This window comes from Dryobates pubescens, chromosome 2 (assembly GCF_014839835.1).
Source record: "Dryobates pubescens isolate bDryPub1 chromosome 2, bDryPub1.pri, whole genome shotgun sequence".
Classification (NCBI taxonomy): domain Eukaryota; kingdom Metazoa; phylum Chordata; class Aves; order Piciformes; family Picidae; genus Dryobates; species Dryobates pubescens.
The window spans coordinates 13,417,146-13,444,174 of record NC_071613.1 but is presented as its reverse complement, the minus strand read 5'-3'; the positions used below and the strand labels follow the sequence as shown (position 1 = coordinate 13,444,174).

Sequence of the window (27,029 nt, the reverse complement as noted above, 5' to 3'; positions counted from 1 at the left end):
CCTGCACCTGGCTTCCAGCACTGGAAGAGCATGCGGCCATCTCCTGGGGTGCCCGCACCCATCTCCCCTGGCAATCCAACAGGGAGTCTTCACAGGGTGTGTGGTCTGTTAGAAAATAAGGGGGTGGGGTGAGGTAAAAGACCAGTGCTTATAAAAGGGGCTGTTGTCTAGAAGGACCTTCTTACCTGGTCTCTCTTATGACACATATGTGTAGTCTTCTCTGCCTCATGTAGTTGCATACTTTGTCCATCTTCTGAGATTATTTTTAAGTAGGGCCTACCATGGTTATCTATCTGAGAATGACAGAATTGTTCTGGTTGGAAAAGACTGCTAAGATCATAGAGTCCAACCTTCAACCAAGACCACCATGGCCATTAAACCATACCCCAAAGTGCCATGTCCTCAAGTTTCTTGCACACCTCCAGGGATGGTGATACCACTGCCTCCCTGAGCAGCTTGTTCCAATGCCTGACCATTATAGCAATCTGTGTTGAAAGAACAAACCAACCCCCAAAACCTGTTTGGAGCAGCAGTCTGTGGGCCTCTTGGCTGACTTGTTGTCTGGAGACTGGAGGGGAGTGTTCTGTGTTGTGTTCCCACTGTACAATTTTCTTTCCCTCCATCCAGATTAGCAAGGCATCTACAGAAAGAGGCCCAGTCTCAGCACAACAATTCGGAATTCACAGAGGATCAAAAGGTGAGTACTGCTGTTTGCTCAGTCAAGGAGCTTGACTCATAAGTGTGGATGTGGATTAGGTTTGGCTTATATTTTTTTTTCTCTCTCTCAAACCAAAGCCTTATGAGACCTTTTTTCCTCCTTCAGTAGATGCAAACAGCCACAGAGCCCAGCATGGCTAACACAGTGACTGTCATTAGATGTGACAGATGCTCTGCTGTGTGATATTGAATGTCATGCATGCTGGCCAGAGTCCTTCATAACCTGGGTGTTTCTTATTTTGGGTGACCTTTGGATAACTTGCTTACACAACGTTGTGAAGTCTGAATACAAACTGTCTTGAGCTGCAGACATCAGGGGGGTGTGAGGAGGATGTTAGCTTAACATGTAACACCTGACTGGGAAGGGTCCTGGCAGAATTCTCCCTAGTAGCCTCTCAATGTTATTTGTTTATAATCTTTCAAAATACTGAAATTGCTTTACTCCTCCCTGCCTCTTCTCAGTTGAAAAGGCTGATTCTTGTCTTAGCATCACATTAATGCAGTTCTCTGACAGGATTAGAGAGGAATCTGCTCGCTGAGGCTCATGCATTCAAGCATTTTCAGCAAAATGAAATCTTTGAGGTAGGAGTTGCTGCTCAGTTTGTGTCTTGTATAAAGGCATGCTTTTTCTTGGGAATGAAAAATTAAAGAACCCCTGTATTCCTGGACTTGCAAGTCATAAGATCAGTGGTTTGAGCAGCGGTGTTGCCTGAAATTCGCATTTGCTAGCCCCAGAATCTCGCTTACAATAATAGGGTGCTAGGGTAGTGAAATCTGTGTTTGGAGATGCTGGCCCTGAAAACAGGTCTTGGCTACAGAAATCAGGGTTTAACTTGGTGTAATGAGTTTCTATAAGCACAAAGAAATTTACACCTTTACACAGAGTCTGACAGTGCTTTGTGACTGTTCCTCAACATACACCAATAAGAAAAGCAAAGAGCTGGTCTCCCGTATTCTGTTTATGCAAAGAAGAGGATAAGGTCTGTGATCACCTTAAACAGAGTCCTAATTGTGGAGAAGGATTTGGTCCACCTTTCCTGAACTGAAAGCCTGGGAGCCTTGTTAATGTTGGACAGCTGTTTACTCTTTGGTTGCTTCTGCTTTTAATCCCTTGCTAGTAGCTTTCTCCACCCTCCTCAGCTACAGTCTGCTGCATGTTTCACTTCTGGAGATACTTTTGAAAACATGGTTACTTCATGAATGTGAAGCTGTTAATCTCCCTTCTGGAGGCATCATCTCCTATGAGTATGGGAACAAGAACTACACAGGGCTTTGCTTCCAGATGTTCCCTGGATCTTGTGGAAAGAACCTTGGACCAGATTGTCGAAGTGAGTGAGGTCAGCCATGAGGGAAGGCTGGGGGGCTCAGGAAGCAGAGATAACTGGCCTCAGATGTTAGATGCACAACTCCCATCACATCTTAAGGCAACAGTGTTCTGAAAAGGAGAAATGAGTGGCTGTTTTGAATCCCTGCAGAGGTGTACCTGTTTGTAAAGCTGACATAACTTACAGAAGAGGTTGATGTTTCTATCACTCATGGGGTTTTTTAGGCAGGTAAGGGGCTGATGCAATGAAACTTTGAGCTTGTTCATCAGATGATGGTGCCTGTTTCATTAGCCACATGCACAGCTGAATATCCCCAACAACTTGTTGTGAGAACATTCCCTTTCCCTCTACCACAAGGAATGCTAGTCACAGCAGAAATAAGAGACTTGCTGTTGCTTTGAAAGAAGCACTGAAACCCCTGTACAGCAAAATCTTTTAGTGTGATGTTCAGCTCCTTGCTGTTCTGGTCTTCCCCATTTCTGCAGGAGCCCAGCCAGTGTAATATAGTGATCATGACCAATTACTGTCATCACCAGTATCACACACTTGGCATGCTGGAGCAGAGTTTAGCATGCTTCTGGGTTTTCAAGCAGTTTGGTTAAACAGAAATGTATCTTCTCTCTAAAAATCTACATACCAAAAGGGCTACTTGTCCTCAGCTAAGTTCCTGCCCATGCATCAACCAGCATGCCATTTCCTGGTGGTTCTGGGCAGTTTCTTGCCCTCTTTCTGAGGTTCTGTGTGTCATTTAAGAGCCACCTCTTTATTTTATTTTTTTCTGAATGTAGAAAAGTGTTTAGTCTTTAGGGTTGACTTACACTACTGTCCAAGGCTGTGTGCAGAATTTTATAGCCTGGAGAAGGCAAGGCTGTGGAAGCTAATCAGGAATTCCAGTTGCTTGATCCACCCTCACTGCAGTCCTTGCATAGACCTACAGGTAGCTGTTTTCCAAAGGACCATTCCTGGTGCTGAGAGTTGCTGTGAGGCTGTCATTGTGTCTTAATTGCCATCCTTTATGGGGAAGATGAGTTTCAGCAGCAATTCCTCTGCACCAAGGGAAAGCTACTCATTTTACAGCTCTGGGGAAAGGACAAGGCTAGGTTCAAATCCTCAGCCCCATCTGTCTGTATAAACTTTTACTGTCTTTGGGTTTATTTCATGCATCACAGGTGGCGTTACAGTGCAGAAATGGCCACACCATAATTGATGGTGGGTTACTTGCTAATATAATCATCCAATCTGTTAATCTAACAGCACTTGACAGATACCATCAATTTCTTTCCCAGGCGTACTGTGAGCCAGTTATTGTTTATCTTGTAATAAATGGATTCTTTATGGTAAGGATCCAGGCTCTCTTAAATATTTGTGTCTTGCCTTTTTGCTCTTGATCTGAAGAGTCCATTTTGAAATACTGTAGGCTACTTCCTTTGATAGAGCAGACCAGCCTCCTCAGTGTGCTGTTCAGTCCTGGGTTTCCAGCTTCCAAGGGGTTGTGGTCTTGTATCTACTGCTGGATGTAACTCTGGGGTTACAGCCATTAAGGAAGGCTCTGTTTTGACTTGGATAATTGACAGTGCTCAAGTCTTCATTGGTGATTGTGAATTCAGTGGAGGAGTTTCTCTGCAGATAAACACTGTAATCAAAAAACCCATTGTGTTTAAATCTACTCATCCTGCAACAACTTTAAGGGGGCTGTGCAAGGGTTTCATCACCTAGACGCTGTGCATGTGGAATGTTAACAGATGCAGTTACTGGTGGATTTACTGCTGTTGTTTTACCTTCAGTCTCTCAAAAAAATCTGCCTTCATTCATGACCAGCCACTGTGTTTTGCTACATGAATTGTTCCAGTTGGATTTGGCCGTGGTTGTCAGCTTGCCTCCAGCTATAGTTACTCTCACCCAGTTCTCTGTGCAATAAATTTGACCTTTAAAGCCCTCTTGTAACCACAGTTGCTGCTTCTTGTGTAACTGTTTTTGTGCTAGGCTGAGTTTTCCTCAGTATTAGAAAATCGTGCTTGGTTGTTGGGGTTGGGGTTTTTTTTTTGAGTGCTGAAATAAGAGTGCTGTTGAAGAGTCTGAGCATGATTCACTACACTACTGCTCTCCTAACAGCCTGGACCTCTCCTGAAAGCCAAACTCTGCTCTGGCTCTGTATTTATGCAAACAGCTTTGACTGCATTACAGTTAGCAGAGTCATTACTCACACAACTGCACTGAAGAAACCTTCACTATGAGATCAACTGCTTCTTTTTTTTTCACTTCTAAACATAAGTTTACATAAACCTGAATCTTCACTGTTGTAAACTAGCCAAGTTCATTAGGATTCAGTCTTTTTAATGAGATGCAGAACGTTTTCCCTGGAAAGAGAGAGGCAGAGGGGGGAAAAGAAGCCTTTGCATGGGATAGTTGCAGCTGAAAATGATAGCAGTGTTTAGCTGCATTTTCAACTTTTGGGTTGGGTGTGGTCCCTTAAAAAAATAGTTATGAATAATGCCTGCTGGGAGCTTGCCATGTTTCAATAGATTCCATATAAAACCTATTCTTTACTATTTTAAGACTCCCAAACTCTCTTCAAATCATCTGTTTGTGGAGCCCTTATTGCCCTCCAGCCCCCAGGAGCCCGAGGACGCACGTTTTGTAATGCTGTTTGCTCTGAGAGGAGGTTACCCAGTGCAGGCAGTTCTAACAATCCACAGTGGTGACTCTGCAGGCAAGGGAACAGGGGTGTTGCTGAGCTTATCAGTGAATTGACAAAGGAGATAGGGGTTGAGTGATGCTTCGGGAGACCTCATTTGTGGTGTGAGCTTAATGCTCTGCATGTGAGACCAGGAGGGGAAGAGCCGTGCGAAAATCTGTTGCCAAGCTCCGATTCCAGGGTGAGGCACAGAAGCTGTGTGCTGGCACCCTGCAAACTTGTGATCCTCTTTCTGTGGTGAAGTTGGAGGGGTTTTGATCTGACATGGAATGGGCATGCTCTTTGCTGAGCAGTCACCACCCAAACCATCAGAACAGCCGAGTTTTTGCAAATGGTAGAGCTGTAGGTCAAACCTTGGAGATTTCCCCTCCCTCCCCTAGGGAACCTCTGCATTCCTTTCTCTTACCCATTACTTCACACCTTCCTTTTACAAAAGATTCTACCTTTACAAATGTATCTTTCCAGATGTTCTCAAATACAAGAAAAAAACCTGCTTTTGTTAGCCTTCAGCTGATGGATGGATGTCATGCAGTCTCACCCTGGGGACTGAGAATCTGCTTCCATAGTAGTACGTGGTGTCCTATCCAAAAGCTGTTTTTCCAGGCTATGTTGGAGATCCAGCTATGGATTTCTGTAATGCTGGAGGCCCAGCTATGGTCTCTGTAACACAGCAGAACTTATTTCAGGGAGTTAGAAGTTTTTTGTGACTGAACCTAGACTACAAAATGAATCTCCCCAGGAAGAGAGGTCTCATATTTTTATTCTGCCATGTCACGTGCAGGCATCTGGGCACTGCTGCCTGTGCTGCACCCTAGGCAGAGGAGAGAACAGTGCATATCCTGTGCTAGTGTGCATCACTCACTTCTTTGCTGGAAGGTGGTCCAAAGAGATGAATTTGTTGTAAAACCTGCATACAATGGGCAGTAATACAAACGATGAGAAGGTAAAGTCTGGACTAATGCCATGTTGTAGAAATAGTTAAGATGAGAGGAGATACCAGGTGGGAAGAAATGACCTTGAAAGCTTTGAGGGACCTGTGGTGGCAGATGAAAGTCAAGTATCTGAGGCTTTTACACACTCCAGCTGTTGGCTCTGCCCTTGAGCTGTCTGATCTGCAGAAGATTCAGCTCCTGAACTCTCAGCTTTCAGAGTGCTGTAAGGTGAACCGAAACAGGGGCCACTGAGCTTTTTGCCCAGCCTGTTGAAACTAGTGGTGGCCCAGCAGCTGCCTGAGAAGTTGTGACCTCCCTTTGCAGGAGAGTTAAAGCAGATGACTGGGGGAGGTAGCTGGGAAAGAATGTCTACTTTTTATCTGCTGCTGCAAACCTCTTGAAGCCCTGAATGTAACCCTCCTTTAAAGGGAAATGTTGGCTTTTGACTGATACCACTTAACTTGCCAGATGTCCAGACTCTTGACGTTCTTTGATGCTAGTGTTGTGCCCTGTGAAGTCTTTTTCTCCCCTTGTATTCAGCTTGTGGGGGTGAAGCTTTATATATTGCCTGATTTAAGAGGAAGGAATGAGTTGCAGGTGCATATTTCAAGTGCAGTTTTCCTTCTGAGGGGAAAATTCACTTTGAAAATGCGCTGCTTACTTTGTAGCTTCATTGTCACTTCTTTTTTTGCCCCCCCTTGCTCTACAAATGTTCCACAGAGTGTTTTAAATTGTATTTGGCCTTTACCTCTGCAGATTGCTTAGTTAATGAGCAAAGAAAAACTGAAACTAGCTTTAGCAAACTTGTGATGGTCAGGCAAAGCGAAGCAAGCCGTTCAGTTGCAACCGCTTGATGTCAGTTATGGAAGTCTGAACTCCTCTTTTTCAGCTGGTAGTAATAGAAACAAATGTGCCTCTCGCTGGTGGTTCTTATTTTATGAGGCACAAAAGCCTTAAGTAGAACTATCTTCAAAGCAAGACTGCTAACACTGGGCTGTTTTGAAGCCCTTCCCTTTCTTCCACATTTTTCTTTTTTCAATGGAAAAGGGAAATGACTTCCCAGTACTCCTCAGGGATGTTTTAGGCAGTTGACAAGTTGGAATCAAAGAATGTATTTCATGCCTTACTGGGAGGTTAAATGCCTTAAAATTCCCAAACTACAAAGGTAGAAAATCAATCCACCTTTAGACTTCCTCTCCCTCCAACACCCACAGAAATGGACTGTGGTTTTTCAGTGCTGAGATACTGTGATTATGTAACATCTGAGGAGGGTTGACTTGGTCTGCTGAGGTTGTGAGCCTGAGAGAGGAGCTGTAGGCGTGACTCCTAAAAGGAGCAAACCAGAAGCAATCAGCCAAGTTCTCAGAAGCTAATAGAGTGGTTGGTTTGGATTGTTTCTTTTTTCTTCTTCTTTATGGTATGGTGTGGTTGGCATTATGAGTAAATGACCCTGCTTTGTGGTGGTGACCTATGGAACGTGTCCAGAGGAGGGCCACGAGGATGAGCAAAGGGCTGGAGCACCTCTCCTGTGAGGACAGACTGAAGGAGTTGGGGCTGTTCAGTCTGGAAAAGAGAAGGCTCTGAGGTGATCTCATTGTGGCCTTCCATTATCTGAAGGGGGCCTACAAGAAGGCTGGGGAGGGACTTCTCAGGATCTCAGGTAGTGATAGGACTAGGGGGAATGGAATAAAGCTGGAGGTGGGGAGATTCAGACTGGATGTGAGGAGGAAGTTCTTCCCCATGAGAGTGGTGAAGCCCTGGAATGGGTTGTCCAGGGAGGTGGTTGGGGCCCCGTCCCTGGAGGTGTTTAAGCCCAGGCTGGATGAGGCTCTGGGCAGCCTGATCTAGTGTGGGATGTCCCTGCCCATGGCAGGGGGGTTGGAACTAGATGATCCTTGTGGTCCCTTCCAACCCTGACTGATTCTATGATTCTATAGGAAGGGAGTTCAGTGGCAGATGTCAGTTTCATCTGTTGGCTTTCAGAAAATCCTGGTTGTGTATATAAGAAAAAAAAGGTTTTGATGCTGAATAATCTGGTATTGAGTAACAGATCTGAAATCTTTGCAAGAAAAGCCAATTGCTTGTATTTATATTTCAGTGTGAATATAGAAGAACATTAAATTAATGCTTTTTTCCCTTTTTTCCCTTTCAGAAAACCATAGCTAAAATTGCAACATGCTTGGAACTGAGAAGTGCAGCATTACAGGTATAGCTCTTTTCCTCTTTGTCTTTGCACTTTAGTCGTTGGTCACTGCAGTGCTTTTTAAAGCTAGTTTGGTGTCTTCAGAGATAGTCAAAACTTCTGAAAACAGACTGAACAAGCCCTTGACACTTTGACTTTCCAGTCTGTCAGAGTGATGCCCCATGTGGCTGTCTTAAAGTGTTTCTATGACCATATGTTAGGGTTTCTACCAGAATTCAACTGCAGGGTTTATGTCTTTCATTCTTGGCATCACTTTTGTCTTCGACAACTGATTAGTCTTCCTTACCTATATGCAAAGGTAGAAAGATCCCCAGAGTGACCCTTGCACTAATTCAACAGCCTCACAACTCATCATAAATCATGAGGAAGACTGTGTAGAACACAAGTGACTTCATAAATAGTCATGAAAACTGGCAGTGCTGTAGGGAAATGTGTGCAAACAATGATTTAGAAGCTACATTTTGGTGTTTTGGGGTTGGGTTTTTTTTGACTGAAAGTAAATGTTGTGGAAGTAACTTTCTTTTTCTCTCAGCACAATCTTATCCCCAAAACAAAAAGGAAATGAGAGAAATCTCTAAAAGAGTGTGGATGGGGGAGAGATGAATCATCTGTAGCAAAGTTTGGATTACTGGATTCCCTCTTTGTCAACAAAGAGTGGTGACAGGCAAATTTTACATCAAGTTACTCGCAGCAGTGACTCTCAGTACTCCAAGTTGCTCTCCAAGGGCAGTAGCTCCACTGAGCTGCCTTTAGTTTTCTGAGAGGTTGGGGTTTGGGCTGTATGCTGGAGCTGGACTAATGAGGTGGGGGTTGACTAATCTCACATCTTTGAAGAATTATTTGGTTAGCCCTACCTGCCTTTCTATTTTGATCTCACTTGAGGTGTTTAAACAGCATTTCACTTGTTCTGAGTTGCTGTGACTTTGTGACAGAGGCAGGCATGCTCCACTGGGGGGTAGCTTTGTAGGTGACAACAGCAGAAGATGAAGCAATGTCATCGCCTGCCAGCCTGAAGAGATGAAGTCTTGCAAGAACAGCCTTCCTTGATTGTGGTTCTTAGCAATAACTCAAGGACTTTATAACCTTGTGTGAGGGTATTAGAGCTTCTCATCCATTTCATTTTGCAGAGAATTTTACTTGCTGCAGTTTTAGACTCGTGGAATTGTTTTGATTGGAAATGAGCTCTAAGATCATTGAGTTCAACCATCAACCTAAGCTCAGCATGGCCATTAAACCATGTCCCAAGGTGCCATGTCCACATGTTTCTAGAACATTTCCAGGGGCCCTCTTCCAGCACCTCCCTGGGCAGCCTGTTCCAATGCCTGACCACTTTTAGTAAAGAAATTTTTCCTAATACCCAAACTAAACCTCCTTGGTTGCCCTTAAAGCCTCTTGTTATGGCTTTTAGCAGAGATTAAAGAAGATAGGGAATGTGGTCCCTGATGACACTTGGTCAAAATCAAGGCGGGGGGGGGGGGGGGGGGGGGGGCGCGGGGAACCCTCATCAGGCCTTAAAGAAATGTTGGGAGGGAAAAAGTGTAATCTGAAGAGATGCCAGGGGTGCAATGGCAGAATAGGTGAGACCTGGTTCTCTGTCTAAAAGAAAATGTCCATTGTCAGTCCTCTTACGCACCAGTTTTCTTATGCCAGCTCTGCCACTTGTCTTCTCAGAATAGGCCAGTTCTACAAACTGTTCTGTTGAGTAAGTCAGGCAGGTGTGTCCTGGGAAGCAGATGTGCTGCAGACAGGTGAGAAGCTGGAGAAAGGAGAGGTGGGAATCCCTCTGTCATTTGCAGCCAGTTTTTAGCTGCCTGCTGTGCCAAGCTCACCCTGCATGCTGTAACTTCTGCCAGGGTTGCAATGTTGAATGTGTCTCTTGACCTGTGAATGCTGCTATTGGAGCATCACTTTGCATTGCAGTTTTATAGCTGGTTTTGCTTCAGGACAGCTTGATTTGGAAAGAATTAAACCAAGTCCCTCTGTCTTAATGTTCCTGTATGTGTAAGTATGAAAGGTCAACTAGTTGCTTTAAAAACATGTTTACCTTGCATTAGGGCTTGGAGCACATGGTAAGTTATTGGGTTTTTTCCCTCAATAAATGAGCAGCAATGTACTCTCTGCCTCACCTGTGAACCTAGCCTATGTTGGGGAGGTTTTGTAGGATATAGCATTGAAGTAACCTGGCACTCTTCAATAAAGGAAGCACCTTGCATGCTTGCTCTAAGTTATGGTAGCTCTGTCTGAAGGGAAGGTGCATACTGAGGATCTAACTCTTTCTTTGTCATGTCCTAGTCCACCCAAGCACAGGATGAATTTAAGCTTGAGGATCTGAAGAAGTTGGAACCAAGTAAGTAGTGCCTTTGTATTCTGCGTGGTATTTACCATTGCAGTGGGAAATACAACAGCAGCATAAATGCTGGCTGACCACAGTGTGGTTTGACAGCAATGCTGGGTTGGGGTGGTTCTTCCAAATATTTCTTATCACATAGGCCAGACCTGATGTGTCTTAAGGAGTGGAATGTGGGTAACTTCCAAGCCTAGTAGTCCTAATGGTTCAGATTATGTATTCATTTTTAGTCTCCAAAAAGTAATTCTCTGGGTGCTGCTGTCAGTTGTACAGTTTACCATCAGCTGAGACATTGACCTGCACATCTCTTACTTGAGCTGAATTTCAACACTTTGTGGCTTCCTCCTTGCAGCATGGCATTCATTTAGTATTTCTTCTGAAAGCATTCAACTTGTGTTCATGGTAGTCAACCACCTGTCACCTGCTGCTGTAATGCTACCAGACTAACACAGTCCAAGTGAGGATGTGAGTCAGTCTTTGAAGAGTTTCGTGCGATGTTGTTTTTCTCCCCACCTGGTGCTGGGTCAGTTTTTGGTCTCTCAATCCAGAAACAACGTTTCAGTCTAGGAAGTATCTATTTATCTGCTGCATTTTCCTTCCTGTAACACTGGCTGCTTTATTCTCCAAGGTGCCTTATGGTGAAATCTTCCACATCTAAGCAATATTACCCTGCATGCTGACATTTCTACAGTTCTTGGGGAACAGGAGATGTGGAAGAGCTCCTTTCATGCTGGCAAAAGCTGGATTTATTTTGCTCCTGTCACAGCTGTATCATTAAGGGGGATGTTGGGGTTAAACATGACGGGCAGGCAAATGTTTCCAATTCATGGATAAGATGAGCTTCTCTGCACTCCCAGTCTCTAAGTAACCAGCAGAGGATCCTACAGGGAAGCTTGTGAAGAAGCAGGGCATTGAACCAAGCTTTCTAAGGTCTCTAGCAGAACAGAGTCCAACTGCTTTTAAACAGCTCCCTGAAAATGGAAAGTGATGATATGTTAGAGGGCTGTGTGAGGAGGCCAGAGCTAAGGAAAGGTGGTAACTCTGTGTTGGAAATATCAGGTCTTAATCTGCATTTTGCATGTCTGGCCTCTGCATCCTCTGCCTTGGGATTGTTTTGTATAGGTCCTCCTGCTCCCTCTTTATGTAGTGTTTTGAATGTTGTACTCCTTGGATAACTGCAGATTTCAGACTCCATTGTGCAAGTGCCTTGTGAGTGACTGAATGGGGTGGAAGGGGGAGAGGAATCATGTTTTAGTTGATCAAACTGTTCTACAAGTCAAAAGAAGTGGCTGTTGAAGGGTTTAGTGAGAACTTACATTCTGCCAATGGCTGTGAAGCTTCCCTTGCAATGCCTCCTTTTCTTAAAAGGCACCATTTTAATTACAGTGCAAGGCTTCTGTGGCTTATCTTGCCCTCCATCAGAGAATTGATTACTTATTTATTTATTGCTCTGTGTGAAGCACATTCAGCCCATGCCTCACACAGGCAACTACAGTCAAACTGAGGAAGAGTGTGTGGCCACCAGTTTTTGAAGACACTGAGTTATTTTCCTTGGAGGAGAATAGATGCTTCTACAATGATAGTTGAACATTGATGTTCTTAATGGTGCTGTCCAACTTGGATTGCTCTGGCATCTTTCTCTCTGAATAGTGCCTGTGTTGTGTGGTTTATATCTTGAACAGAGTAAGTCTTACTTGGGCCACCACCACTCATTTCATAAAACACCCCATGAAGTGGTTTAATTTGTGTGTTGTCAGTGTTCTCTTACTTTCCACCAGAACAAGCTGTAAATGCAAGCAAGAGATTCCTTGATGGGGTGCTTGGTGCCATGGTTCAGTTGATTAGGTGGGTTGGATTGGTTGATAGGTTGGACGCGATGATCTTGAAGGTCTCTTCCAACCTGGTCTGGTCTATTCTATTCTATTCTTTGTCACAGACTGGCTTAAGTTGGAAGGGACCTCAGAGATACAGGAGAGCTGTTGAGGTGCTGCAGCCAGTGCAGAGGAGGGCAACAAAGCTGGGGAAGGGCCTGGAGAATAAATCTGATGAGGAGTGACTGAGGGAGCTGAGGTGTTTAGTTTGGAAAAGAGGAGGCCGAGGGCAGACCTCATTCTCTCTACAACTACCTGAAAGGACACTGTGGAGAGGCTGCTGCTGGTCTCTTCTCCCAGGTAATTAGTGATAGGACAAAAGGGAATGGCCTCAAGCTTACAAGGTTTAGGCTGGACTTCAGGAAAACCTTTTTCCCAGCAAGAGTGGTCAGGCATTGGAATGTGCTGCCCAGGGAGGTGCTTGAGTCACCCACCCTGGATGTGTTTGAGGGTCGTTTGGGTGTGGTGCTTGGGGATATGGTTCAGGGGTGAGCCTTGCAGAGTAGGGTTCTAGGTTGGACTTGGTGATCCTGAGGGTCTTTGCCGAACCTGAATGTGTCTGTGGTTCTGTGAAAGGATGTTCAGTGCATTGTTGTTTCACTGCTTTGCCGTTTCTTCGTGACTCGGGATAAGTATCCACTTCTTATCCTGAGGATGTTCAAAGGAGCACTTGTGTAATTTGGCCTATGACAGCTTCAGTGAGGAGGCAGAGTTGAAGGCCTTTTAAAAACAGATTAAAAAAAGATGATTAAAAATCTGCAAGTTGCAAAAGGCAAAATGCTGTGAATGGGACTTCCAAAACTCTTTCTGAGCTAAACTTCCACCATCAGCTTTGCCACCAGCCCTGCCAGGATGTCTGAAAGCAGAGAACTGCCCTGGGCAGGTCTGATACCAGGGCTTGTGTGCGTGGGGCTGCTGCTCTGTGGTTCTGCATCACGATTTCAGGCCCTGTAGGGCTGTGGTTTTGCTGAGCTTGTATCAGTGGAGTGTTTTGTGCCCTCTAGTGATGACTGAAATGCAGTGCTCTGGAAGGTTGGGTTTGTTTTTTTTTCAGGGGTTGTTCACTGAAGTAGTGAGAGAAAGTGGTTACTGGGGAAAGAGAGGAATCTAGTGCTTGCCACCCTTGGGGAGATGAGAGGAGAACTCCTGTAATGTCTGTGACTTCTGCATAAAGTGCCTATGGTCTGCAAAAATACCACTTCACTGGGATTTTCCTGCCTGGGCTGCTTTCACTTTCTGTCCCCAGTATGATGTAGCTCTCCAAAGAGCTGGGGAATTCTGAGAGTGATAAAAATCCCCTTCTTTTCCTGAACCTCTGCTGTGCTGGGAGGTGACTGGTACTAATCAGCTGCTTTTCCGCTGGGAAGTGGCTGGGATTCTTTGCCACCACGTTGAGGTCAGCATTACTGATGCCTCAGAGCAGAGGGCTTTGGAAAGAGAGAGAGACTTGGCATCAGTTTTGCCTGTCACATCTCCAGTGACAGAAGGGGACCTCCAGTACCTGAAAGGGGCCTGCAAGAAATCTGGGAAGGGACTTTTCACAAGGACTTGTAGTGGTAGGGCAAGAAGGGAATGGATTTAAGCTTGAGGAGGGTAGATTTAGACAGGATGTTGGGAAGAAATTCTTTCCAATGAGAGTGGTGAGACACTAGAACAGGTTGTCTGGGGAGTTTGTGGATTCCCCCACCCTGAGGTGTTCAAGGCCAGGTTGAATGAGGCAACCTGATCTAATGGAAGGTGTCCCTGCCAATGGCAGAGGGGTTGGAAACATGATCTTCAGGGTCCCTTCTAACTCAAACCATGCTCTGAATCTATGAATCTCCAACTGAAGGCAACATAAAAGCTTTTTATGTATTGATATATTGTGTCCAGCTGGAATTGGGCAGTACCCAATAGGGCAGTACCTAACCTCTCTGGTGGTGCTGCAGAAATGGGGGGGGGGGGGGGGGGGTGACCCACAAAACCTGAGTGAGCAAAGACTGTAAAGGCTTTTGGGGTTCTTTATTCATTGTAGCATTCAAATGGTGTCTGTTAAGTTAATGATGAAGCTCATGCTGAGGGATGTGAACATGAAGAATTCATTCTATGTTGGCTGAGTCATAGTGTGCAGAGGGGCCTGGCAGTGAGTTCTTGGATCTAACTGGTATTTATTTGGTCTGGGTACTTGTGTAATCTGGGTATTTGTGTAATCTTAACATTGTTTTAAAACACTTCTGTTCTCATTCAGTAGTCCTAAGGAGAGATTTCCCATGTTCCACGAAGGGTTTTTGCAAAGTGAGGCTCAGTGGGAGGACTCTCTTTTTCTGCCTCCTCTTTCCCTACCCAATCTGGGACACTCATGGTCTGGTAGGAGAGTGTCTCTCCCTGCACGTGTTACCTTCTAAATATTTAGGCCCCTGAGCTGTGATGAGCCTATGTCTTTCACATGTTTTTGGAAGTCCTACTTTTACTCATAAATTGCTTTGGAAATAGGAGCTAAAGTTGCAATTACTGAAGCCTGAGTAGGTTTCCAATACAAATGGCAAAGCCATTCTCTGTTGAATGCTGAAGTGTGTAGTTGGTGTCTCTGAGGCTGGATACTGAGATCTTGTTGCACTGTATCTCTTCTGAACTCTGCCAATCTGCCCAGACCTCTGAGGGCAGGAAACAACCCAAGCAAACCCACCAGCACCAAAATACCCCACAACATACCCATGAAACAATGGGATATCTCAGCTGAGCTGTGTGTTACCAGCATTCCTGCCCCCCCCTCCCCCAGAGTGACTGTCTGAATGTGCAGCCTGTGTGCTGAAGTGTGGTTAGTTCTAGAGATGTCAGTCTTCTTGGAGCTGATGGCAGTAACAGCATTACCCAGTAGCCACCAAAGATTGCTATAGTTATCTGGGGCCTGTAGCTTTGTCTCATGATGCTTTTGGTTATTGCCATGTTGATCTTCCCTGTCCATGTCAGTATGGTGGTGATTATATACTGGAGTTGTAGTTAGCCTGTCTGAATATTACAGTAATATAGAATCCTAGAATGGTTTGGATTGGAAGGGGCTTCCAAAGGTCTGGTCCAACCCTACTTCAGGCTGCCCAGAGCCCTGTCAAGCCTAACCTTGAATATCTCCAAGGATGGGGCCTCAGCCACCTCCCTGGGCAACCTGTTTGTGATCCACTACCCTTGTGGTAACGATCTTCCTCCTAGCATCCACCTTAAATCTTCTCTAATTTCAAACCATTGCCCCTTGACCTGTCATTACAGACCTTTGTAAACAGTCCCTCTCCAGCCTTCTTGTAGGTCCCCTTCAGGTACTGGAAGGTCACTCTTAGGTCTCCCTGGAATCTTCAGATCTCCAGACTCTGAGCAGGACTGTACTGGTGCTCAAAATGAGAGAAGATTTGCAGGGGGGGGTGGGGGGGGTGGTGTATGCTCTGATTGCTTTTTAATATTACTGTTATTTTTGTGTGTGAAGATGCTGTGAGAATGGACATAGCTGTGCAAAGCAGTAGAACTCATGCTTGTTTTATGGGTTTGGATTCTTATTCTTTTTCTTTTCTCTGCAGTCTTAAAGAATATCCTCACTTACAACAAGGAGTTCCCCTTTGATGTTCAGCCTGTCCCACTCAGGTAAGAGAGAGCTGGGTCACAATCGTAGAATTGGGTTGGGAGTATCCTTTAAAGGTCATCTAGCCCAACCCCCCTGCAGTAAGCGGAGAAAATGAAAGGTATAATTGCAGTTGATCATTTCATTAGAAAGTATCTCAATCAGTACCTATTTGTCTAGATCAGAAGTATGCGAAGGACAGCGATGCTGATGCCACTGAGCAGAACAGCACAGATGGCTAGGGAAGGCAATGAGGATTATGTCTCACCAACCATGTCTCCTGCTCCTTTGCTTCTTTCTGGGAGGAGTGGAGGGATGGCATACATCTGAGAAAGGACACAGTGGGGAAGAGACAGAAAAAGCCTGACTGTGTGTTCCACAAGTGGAACAAGTCTTGTTTCATGTGACATAGTTTTCTCATGTTCTACACGTGTCATTAGCATGTGCTGTTGTGATAGTGTTGAACTGACATGTCCCCTGTCACTCAGAGAGAGCATCAATGAGAGGAAATTGCTGAAAACTTCTGAATGGCAAGAAAAAGGAGGGTCAAAGGCAGTGGCTGACCTTTCTAGATGCATAAGTTATCAACTAATAGACAATATTTTAATTGATTTAAATACAGGATTAAGATTTGCTCAAATGTGAGTTAGTGCTTGTGCTCAGTCTGAGACTGGTTTGTAGATATGCATCTAGAAGGGAGTGTAGTCTGGGCCCTGGGGTACTCCTCCAACACTAGAATTTCTAGAGTCACATACTTGCTGTACGGCTTTGGGTAAACTGCCTAATAAAAGAACATTTGAGTGCTAGGTGTTTAGGTGCCACTAAAAAAATAAAAGCCAAGTTTCTGTTAAAACTGGAGCTTGATCCATTCCTGCATCTCTCTGAAACTGCCAGTATTCTCTTGTGATTTCTATTGGCCTGAGCTCCTACAATCTGTCAGAGTCAATAGAATAGAATTAACCAGGTTGGAGAAGACCTTTGAGATCATTGAGTCTGACCTATCATCCAACACTATCTAATCAACTAAACCATGGCACCAAGCACCCCATCCAGTCTCTTCCTAAACACCTTCAGGGATGGTGACTCCACCTCCCTGGGCAGCATATTCCAATGGCAAATCACTCTCTCTATGAAGAACTTCCTAACATCCAGCCTAAACCTCCCCTGGCACAGCTTGAGACTGTGTCCTCTTGTTCTGGTGCTGATTGCCTGGGAGAAGAGACCAACCCCCACCTGGCTACACCCTCCCTTCAGGGAGTTGTAGACAGCAATAAGGTCTCCCCTGAGCCTCCTCTTCTCCAGGCTAAGCAACCCCAGCTCCCTCAGCCTCTCTTCACAGGGCTGTGCTCCAAACCCCTCCCCAGCTTTGTTGCCCTTCTCTGGACACCTTCCAGCAAGTCACCATCTATTTACTAGGAAGTCTGAAATGGCACTGAAGCACATTGCCCCTGCTCTGTACTCCAGACGATGACTCACGAGTTGAAAGCCGGATGTTGAATGGTCTCATTCTTCTTTCTCATCTCTTACAGGAAGATTTTAGCACCTGGAGAAGAGGAACACTTGGAGTTTGAGGAGGATGATGAGGAAGGAGGAGCTGGAGCAGGGTCTCCAGATTCGTTTCCTGCTAGAGTTCCAGGTAGGGACAGTAGCCTTGCCATGCTAGCCCATGTAGCTTGTGTCAATTCTGCCTGGGGGAAGCCCCTCCTTCTGTCATTTGGCAGGTCTGGGTGGGGAGCAGCAGGCTAATGTAAACTCTGATGCTGTACTGGAGAACCAGAAGGGTGACCAGTGGAATTTTTTTCCTCAGCAAACAATACCTTCTTGCAAAAGAGAGCTGTATGGATAACCTGTGAGGGTGGTATCACCTGCCTCAAGTCATTAGCCTTGGGGTTTTTTCAAACTCAGTAGTTTGATTCCATGCACTTTCTTCACTACCTGAAATGTTTCAGATGCACTCATAAGTAAAGTGTGGCAATGTTTCTCCTGCTGAGAGTATAACATCCTCCTAGAAATGTGATAAGTTGCTGCTGGTGATTTTTGTATTGCATTGTCTGGTGAGACAATGGCTTAGACTCAAGTCCAGCTCTGAGAGGTTAAAGAGCAAGTAGCTTTGGTTTTGATAGCTTAAGTCCCTGTCTATGGGAAAGCACTTGTAGAATGGGATATACCTACAGATTCTAGACAAGGGTCTACTGGTAACTTCAGTTTGTGCCAATTTACTGGGTGAAGGAGTAGGATGCTCCAACAGAGGTTCTTTTGGTCCCCAGTGTAATTTCTCTGTGGAAGAAGTAAGTTTCTAGTTTCAGAGCAAATTGGCAAACTTAGTGTTTCAGGAAGGAGATGGCAAGCAGGGATACTACTGCTGGAATTATGATCAAAAGAGCTGGGGCATTGCATTGCTTATGTCTGAAGGAAATGGCTCCACAACAGAGTTCAGAGGGTCATCATCAGTGGCACAGAGTCAACTCAGAGGCCTGTGGCCAGTGGTGTTCCCCAGGGATCAGTACTGTGTCCAGTTTTGTTCAGTATCTTTATTAATGACCTGGATGAGGGGATTGAGAGTACCCTCATCAGGTTCACTGATGATACCAAACTGGGGGGTGGCTGACACCCTGTCAGGCTGTTCTGCCATCCAGAGAGATCTGGACAGGCTGGAGAGATGGGTGCAGGCAAACCTCATGAAGTTCAATAAGGACAAGTGCAGGGTCCTGCATCTGGGGAGGAATAACAGCAGGCACCAGTACAGGTTAGGGGCTGCCCTGCTGGAAAGCAGCTCCACAGAGAAAGACCTTGGAGTGCTGGTGGACAGCAAGTTCTGCATGGGACAGCAAGGTGCTCTTGTGGCCAAGAGAGCCAATAGTATCATAGTATCAGTCAGGGTTGGAAGAGACCACAAGGATCATCCAGTTCCAACCTCCCTGCCATGGGCAGGGACACCCCACACTAGATCAGGCTGGCCAGGTATCCTGTGTGCACTGAGAAAAGTGTGTCCAGCAGGGCTGGGGAAGTTCTTCTACCTCTCTACTCTGCTCTGGTGAGACGACACCTGGAATACTGTATCCAATTTTGGGCTCCCCAGTTCGAGAGACTGGGACCTGCTGGAGAGAGTCCAACAGAGAGCCGCAAGGATGACTGGGGGACTTGAGCACCTGCCCTATGAAGAAACACTGAGACATGGGGCCAGTCAGTCTTGAGAAGGCTGAGAGGGGATCTGATCAATGTCTGTAAATATCTGGGGGTGGGTGTCAGGTGGAGGGGGCCAAGCTCTTTTTGGTGGTGTGCAATAATAAGACAAGGACCAACAGGTACAAGCTTGAATGTAGAAGGTTTCATCTCAACATGAGGAGAAACTTCTTTCCAGTGAGGGTGACGGAGCACTGGAACAGGCTGCCCAGGGGGGTTGTAGAGTCTCCTTCTCTGGACACGCTCAAAATCCATCTGGATGCATTCCTCTGCAGACTACCCTAAGTGATCCTGCTTTGGCAGAGGGGTTGGACTCCATCTCTGGAGGTGCCTTCCAATCTTTAATGTGCTGTGACACTGATCTCTGTCCTTAGCTCTGACCAATTGCATGCTGCTGGATATGATCCCTGCAGGCTAGGCTGGTGTAGCTATGCACAGTCTGCAGCTGTTTATGCTGAGCTCACAAATATTGTGGTATTTTATTGCTGATATTTACTATCTTGATCCTTGTCATACACCATGATGAATCCATTTGTGAAGATGCATTCTGTTTGCTCAAAGTGCAGCAGGGAGAGCTGGAGTAGCTCTTGATAGGGTGGTGAATCAGTAAGGCCATAGTTGTAACCATAGTGCTAAAGTGACCTCTGTGCAGCCCATTAGGGCTGTGTGCATGTAGTGGACATAGAAGTTGTCTATGTGCTTAAGAAAGAATCCAGGCTGATGACAAACAGATGGAGTTTACAGTGAAGTCACTTTTAAAGAAGTGGGAAATGCAAAGGTTTGGGGCACATACTTACTCTTCAGGAAGATCATGCTTTTAAAAGGAGGTGAGAGCAGCTCCTGAGCTTCCTGGTGTTTTACATTGTCATCTACTTAACAAACAGCAGATCTGACTTTTCTGATCTATTTGGCCTTTTTTTTTTGCAGTCAGTTAAACTTCCTCACAGCTACAATAATGTAAACAAACCCAAGGTGGTTTTGTACTTCTGGCACACCCATCTTGCTCCCCCATGGAATGTGAGTTAGTGTGGTGTGTCTTACCTGCTTGGAGGTTGGTCTGTTGATCTTTCTCTGGGTGGTGAGGCTCAAACAAAAGCAGTTTGCAGCCTTCTTGAGTGTGCATTATAAGCCAAGTGGACTTTCCATATTGAATGGATAGTACTGTGTTGCACTCTTTCTTCTGTATGCCTTTAATCCATAGTGCTTAACTGTATTGTCTAACTGATCATGGTCTTGTCTTCTACATGCATGGCTTCATCGTTATCACATTGCACCATTCACCTAACCCAGGAGCCACTAAAGGTATGAGAACCTTTGAGTATATAGTTATTTCTTTGATCATATTCATGTGGCTGTGGTGGTCTTCATTCAGCTCTTAGTTTCAGCACTCAAAATACAATCTTTGGTAGCAGTCATAGCCCTGGCCATCAATGTGTTGATCTTCATTGGCCTTCAGATGCAGAAAAATGGGAGGTCACATTTGGTGAAGTACCTTACATAGCTTTCTAGAAGTTCTGCTGTGCTAGAGGTGTAGCCCAAGGTAGGAGTAGTTGGATTTTCTTCAGTGGAATACATAATTTATGGAAGAAATCTTATAGAGAAAGTACTTCTGTAGTTAGACTTCTCTGCTGCATGGAGCTGAACTGACCAGTGGCTTGCTGCCTCAAACAGCAAAGGTTTCCTTCCTTTCTCCTGGCTACCTGCTCCTTTATTCCAGTGGTGTGTTGGCAATGGGTTCTTCTATGAACCATTTCTATTTGTGAACCCAGCTGGAGATTTGTCACTTTTTCCCCTTCCTCTGAACTGGAGTTTGGGAATGGAGAGACTGAATGCCTGTGTCTCAGTAGCAGTAGGCTGTTGGGTTGGCTTCCCTTTGTATGTCTGAAATGTGCTTGTAGGAGGACACTTATTTCATTTGTAGATGCTCCCTTCCCCCTCTGGCAGTGATGCCCTGTGGTTGTGTCTGAAATGACTGGCAGTTTTCTTATGAAAAGCCTCAGTGTGAGCCTGCTGAAGGCTGACAGGCCCAAGCCATGGCTGTGGACTGACAGTGTGGTGCCCAGCCCTAATAAAGTTACACCATAGAGAGGTTTCTGTCAGCTGGTGGCTTCTCTCTGAAATGACTACAGAGGCTTCAGTGAAAGACCTGCTTGGATGGTTCTGGCTCACATTAGACAGGTTACAATCAGCTGCTTTAGCCCACTGGCTTGGCTCTTCCTCCTGCTGAGGCAGAAAGGAAACAGTGTTCCTTGGAGCCCTACTTCCCTGCTGACTTTTCTGTCATTGCAAATCTGCAATTCCATGCATTCTGGAAAGCACTTTTCAGGAACAGAATAGCTTATCTTAAGGCACAATTTTTCTGACAGCCAGCCTCCTGCATCTTTGAGGTGTGTTTTCTCTGTGAAGTATCCTTCCCCTTGGTCCTTCCCACTGGTGGATTTTAGTGTTCGAGTTGCTTTTGGCAGGCAACTGAAAGATGGCGGAGCACAGGTTTTGTGTCCAAGAGAAGGCAGGCATCCTTCTGCCATGGTTTAGATCAAAATAAGGACTGTCTTTGGACATCTGCTCAGGATGCCTTTTAACATTTCTCACACCACAGTCAGGAGCCTGTCCCATTACTGCAGAATGGTGGATCCAATTCTGCACTGGTACATTGTGCAGACACAGCATGTTGGAGGCCGTAAGTCTGCTAGCAGCCAGGACAGCAACTACAGAAGCATACTGCATCATAGATGTGAATTCAGGTCTTGCTGATGATCCTGAAAGAGAGGCTGGGTGTGGGAATACTCATGAATCTTGCTGGAGCTGTGGCTCTAGCTCTGAGAGCACAATCCATGGTTCCCTCTGGCACAAGCAGTGTCTCTAATAGGGCAAAACCATCTTGGTTCTCCAGCTCCTCAAGCAGATGAAGAGGAAAAACGTATGGAGGAAAACCTGTGTTGGACTTGCCAAAGGAAACTATTGGATTGTTTAGACCTCAAGCCTTGGAATAACACTTTCTTTTTTTAATTTTAAATTAGAAAATCAAAACTTTCCCTCAAACCTGCCCCCAGGTCTGGGCATTTCCTGTCTTAGTGCTTACTCATCTAATACTGGAAAGAGGCTTGAAGCCTGCTGGTTTTCACTAAAATCAGCTTGAGGAAACCTCCTCCATTGTTGATGGCAGAATGTCCCTCCTAGCTTGTAGTGAGTTTGAACAGTTTGGATTCCTTTTGGATTTCTTGCTGCACTGTCTTTCTCAGCACTGTGAGGATTCATTTATTTACACTGGTCATGAACTTTGAATGCTGCGTGGGTTTGGTATAGAGCAGGAAACTCCTTGCTTAATGCAGGGGGGAACTTAGGGGATGTGAACGCTGTTTATCTTCCCTTTATGTTGAGGGTAAGTAGAACTTAGATAATGAAGAATCTCTTTTCTGGTTCCCTGATGTCCAGTGGGATTAACAACAATGTTCTTTTCCTCCTTATTCTCTCTGTCTAAATGTTCAACATGAAGCCAAGTCATGTTCAATGGGGTGGGACTCCTGAAAGTATCTGAATGTCTTGCAGCTGCAGACTGAATCCAGCCTTCCAAATGTAATGATATAAAGTGAGTTCCTTGAGTGAGTTACTCTGCATGAGAGCAAGAAAGAACACTTTAAACAAAGCTCTTCTCTGTTCTTATGGCATTATTTTTTTTAGGTTTTTTTTGAATGGATTCACTTTTCTGGAGGCAGTTCTGGGTTTTATTGGTGGGGGCTTTGAAATCTGTCAAACGGTGTCTGTGCACATAGACCTCCCCACAGCGCTGCTGGGATATGAATCCTTGGGCTTTGAGCTCCCAAAGGAGATGAACATCTTTGAGAGATGATGGGGGGGTAAGCAAGGCCTCTGCTGTAAGGTGACAGAAGGGGTGAATGATGTGCTTTGCTTCTTCCAGGTACTTTATTACCCAGATTGCCATCTGAACCCGGGATGACATTACTCACCATCAACATAGAGAAAATTGGTCTGAAAGATGCTGGGCAGTGCATTGATCCTTACATCACAGTCAGTGTAAAGGGTAATGGTTTCTCTTCCTGGCTCCTCATTTCTAATTTGGGGAGAGAGAGAGGGAGAGTGTTCTCTGAGAACTCTATTGATTTATTTTTTTTCCCAACCTGCTGGCTGAAAACATTTGTTGGTACTTGCATTTCCTGAGGTGGAGTTAAGGCTTCTGCTTTAACCCAGGCTGGGAACATTCTGTATTTGGGCAGTAACTGGGAGCTGAATCATTGGAGAAGACATGCTGGGGGCTGAGTATCAGTGACTTGAAAGACTGTACTCCTCTGTTCCAGCTGCCTCAGCTTACTTGAGTACAGATCTGATTGGACTCCCTAACAGAGGGCTCTCTGGGCTTTCTGGAGATGAACCACAGCCCACTGACTCCATTCTTATCCTGTCACTAAACTAAGTTTTTACTGAAACAAAGATCAGCTTAGTGTTTAGAATAATGGGTATGAAGCTGGGAAGTAAAGCTTGCAAGCTAAATTAGCCTTGGTAGTGAAATATTTCTGCCAAAGGCTGGTGGGCTGACAGCCTTGCCTTCTGAAAGCCTCCATGGGTCTGTAAGAACCTCTTTGCCTGTCAGTCCAGGGTTTCTCACCATTTCAGATGGCTTGAAGTAGAGATTTTTGGTGGGCAGGCTCTTTCTAGTAGGAGCATCTGCCTCTTCCCTCATATTTCATTTCTTAGCAGGGAGCCCTTGTAATCTGAACTGCTTACCCTCAATCTGCCCTGCTTGACTTCTGTTTATCTTTACAGTCTTTTGAGGTATATGATTTGTTGGTTTGTTTGTCATATTAAAATGCATAGCTGAGTCAACAGCCTTCAGTGACTTTCAGGTGTGGCAGAGCCCTTGTACATGTCCTCTTTAGATGTGCCATTGGATACCTAACAGAGAGATAAAATACATGTTAGATGTGTGATCAAGTGTGCCTTAACTCTTTTTTTTTGGGGGGGCAGCATTAGGAGTGGTTCATAAATCTCTTAAATCAGAGAAGCTTCTTCCATTCTCATGTGAATTTTTTTTAACTTGTTTTTTTTTCCCCTGCAGATTTGAATGGGATAGATCTGACTCCTGTGCAAGATACTCCTGTGGCCTTGAGGAAGGAGGACACATATGTCCATTTTAATGTGGACATTGAGATTCAGAAACACATTGAAAAACTAACAAAAGGTATGTGGTGGCAGAGGCCTGAAACAGGGCCCAGGAGCTTTGCAAGTGGTCTAATAAATGGGCTGTGCCTGAGCTGCTGCTGCTGCTGCAGGACCCAAGATCTAGACAAGGATAAAAATAGACTTTTGCATCCTGTGTCTTTCCAATCAGTCACTGTGATGACTTGTAGACAAGAGAGGAGTGGAGAGAGAGAAAAATGCAGCAGATAGCTGTACTACAGTGGTACTGAGCTGCTTTATCACCTTTGTAGTCATTGGGCAAACTGTTACCTGCATATGAATAATTGAGTCAAGAGTGTGGTGAGCATTGCAAGAACATGGTATAGCTTTTGAGTAAGTAACAGGTATGCTGGAGATCACAGAATCACTGAATGGTAGGGGTTGGAAGGGACTCCCAGAAATCAAGTCCAGCCTCAGGGTCACCTAGTACAGGTCCCACAGGAGCACATCCAGATGGGTCTTGAAAGTCTTCAGAGAAGGAGACTTCACAATCTCTCTGGACAGCCTGGCCAGTGCTCTAGCACTATAGCAGTAAAGAAGTTGTTCCTAAAGTTCAAGGGGAAACCTCCTGTGTTCTAGTTTGTGTCCATTATCCTTTGTCCTATCACTGGGGACCAGTAAAAGGAGTCTTGCCCCATTCTCCTTACCTCCACCCTTTAGAGATTTATAAGCACTGATAGAATCCTCTCAGTCTTCTCCAGGTTAAACAGCCCTAGGTCTCTCAGAGATGCCCCAGTCCCCTAATCATCTTTGCGGTCCTCCATTGGACATTCTCCAGTGGTTCCCTGTGTCTCGAACTGAGAAGCTCAGAACTGGACACAATACTCCAGATGTGGTCTTACTAGGGCTAAGTAGAAGAGGAGGAAAACCTCCCTTAACCTGCTGGCCACACTCTTCTCAACACCTAGTGACCTTTTCAGCCACAGGAGCACACTGCTGACTGATGGTGAACTTCTTGTCCACTAGAACTTTCCCCAGGTACTTCTCCACTGAGCTGCTTGCCAGCAGGTCATCTCCTAAGCTGTACTGATGCATGGGGCTGGTTTCCCCCAGGTGTAGGACTCTATACTTACCCTTGTTGAACTTCATGAGGTTCACCTCTGCCCAACTCTCCAGTGTGTTCAGGTCTCTGAGCTCTGTTGTTCAGCCAGTTCTCAATCCACCTCACTGTCTGCTCCTCTAGCCCACACTGCCTGGGCTTACCTATGAGGATGTGATGGAAAGAATTCCCTCCAAAGTCTGTAGAGCACCTTAGCAGCAGAGAAGTTTCCAGATAACTGCCGCCTGTCACCGCTAACGTTTCTGCTGAACCATTTTCCCCTCTAGGTGCAGCTATTTTCTTTGAATTCAAACACTACAAGCCTAAGAAGAGGTTTACTAGCACCAAGTGCTTTGCTTTCATGGAGATGGATGAAATTAAACCTGGGGCAATTGTCATAGAACTGTAAGTGGCTTGCAATTATGTCAGTGGCAGAGGAAATGAACTAGTTCTCAGTTACAGTGTGTGGCTGGTTGCATCAAGGAAGGTTTCTTGGGCTCCTTAGACCAAGTTCCCTAAGGGAAATTCTCCTTTTAAACAGAGAAGGGAAAAGCAAATCATTTTAGGCAAATGAAATGGCTAGAGAACCTTCTCAAAACTGACTTTTGCCAAAGAGCCTGCTGTTTGTAACTAGACTTTGTATGAGTTAACTAATTCTGGGGAGAGGACTTGTTAATTTTGACCTTTCTTGAGTGTCAGGTCAGCTGTAGTTTAAAAAACAGCCAAAATCCACTCACACCAGGTTGTGGTATGGAACTTCTCTAAAGGAAATCTGGATTGAGACAGGATCCTGATCTGCAGTTGGATGTTGTGACCATTTCCAAGTGTTGCTGGGTGGTTGTGGGTCTTCCTGCTTGAAATAGACAAGCTGGTTATGGTGTGCACCTACCCTCACCATGGGGTGGAAGCTCTGAGTGAGGCCTTTGAGGTTTGGTTTTCAGGGAAAGGGTGAACCTTGCAGTTCTAGGCATTTCTAGGAAGAAAGAGCTCAGTCTGTGCTAGCTGGAGTGCTTCTGAAGTACTGAGTACCTGTCAGTGCATCTCCTGCAATCCAAAGTATTGTCCTGGGAGTTCTCCTTGCAGAAACCTTGAGTTCATTTGTAAATTGAAATCTTTGTGAAAATAACAATCCAGAGAAAACAGGGGGAGGGGGGTGGGGTGTGAGTTTCTTGCTGTAAATCATTGCTGCTTCCAGTAAGTCTTACCAGAGGTATTTTAAAGAGGTTGGCAGTCAGGACAAGCTTTGGGGTAGGCTTCGCTCTTCCTGCACCGCTGTTGCTAGCACCTGGAGTAACTTCACTCTCTTGTGGTTGCAGGTACAAAAAACCCACTGACTTTAAAAGGAAGAAATTGCAACTGTTGACCAAGAAACCACTTTACCTTCACCTCCATCAAACGCTGCACAAGGAGTGACCCTAGCTGTGAGATTTCTGTGAACTGAACCACCAGTCATGGTAGCTGTGTGTAGTAGCCTTAGCCTTGGAGGGGCAGGGGAACACCTGTATTGATGCCAGTAGGTCAGACGGGACCATCACACACTGCACAGCACTGCTCCAGGGGCAGAGGCAAGCCTCTCATTCAAGTGCAAGATTGTTTCAGTATTTTCCAGCTAGAGGTTTTTCTGAGAGCCCTGAAATATGTTGACTGCTTTTCCTAATTTTGCTGTTCATCACTTCCTCCCTCCTCTCCCCCCCTTAACCATTCCTCCCCTTTTGCCTCAGGCTCCACCCAAGGATGGAGACTGCCCCTTTGCCAGACCTGTAGCAATAAAGACATGGCAGGCCTACTAGGTGTTTATGCTTGCTGTGCTATCGTAGTTCCTCTCATCTGCATTTCAGAGTCCTCCCTAGTGGGCTGGGTGGCAGGAGACCAGGAGGAAGATGAAGTGGGATGGGAAGAAGCTTGAGGTGCTGCAAGTGATTTAAAGAGAGAGAG

At 45.4% G+C, this 27,029-nt stretch overlaps 1 protein-coding gene across 1 annotated transcript in view; it reads left to right on the top strand.

The window, feature by feature from the left end:
• The window catches only part of AIDA (axin interactor, dorsalization associated), a 30,879-nt gene extending 3,850 nt beyond the window's left edge, over positions 1 to 27,029 (top strand). The window contains exons 2-10 of the mRNA XM_054170302.1: positions 628 to 697; positions 7,822 to 7,875; positions 10,165 to 10,219; positions 15,636 to 15,699; positions 17,206 to 17,312; positions 22,779 to 22,901; positions 23,934 to 24,056; positions 25,382 to 25,499; positions 26,411 to 27,029. Coding sequence (XP_054026277.1) covers positions 628 to 697; positions 7,822 to 7,875; positions 10,165 to 10,219; positions 15,636 to 15,699; positions 17,206 to 17,312; positions 22,779 to 22,901; positions 23,934 to 24,056; positions 25,382 to 25,499; positions 26,411 to 26,507 — 811 coding nt within the window. The 3' untranslated portion in view covers positions 26,508 to 27,029. The remainder of the gene's footprint in view (positions 1 to 627; positions 698 to 7,821; positions 7,876 to 10,164; positions 10,220 to 15,635; positions 15,700 to 17,205; positions 17,313 to 22,778; positions 22,902 to 23,933; positions 24,057 to 25,381; positions 25,500 to 26,410) is intronic.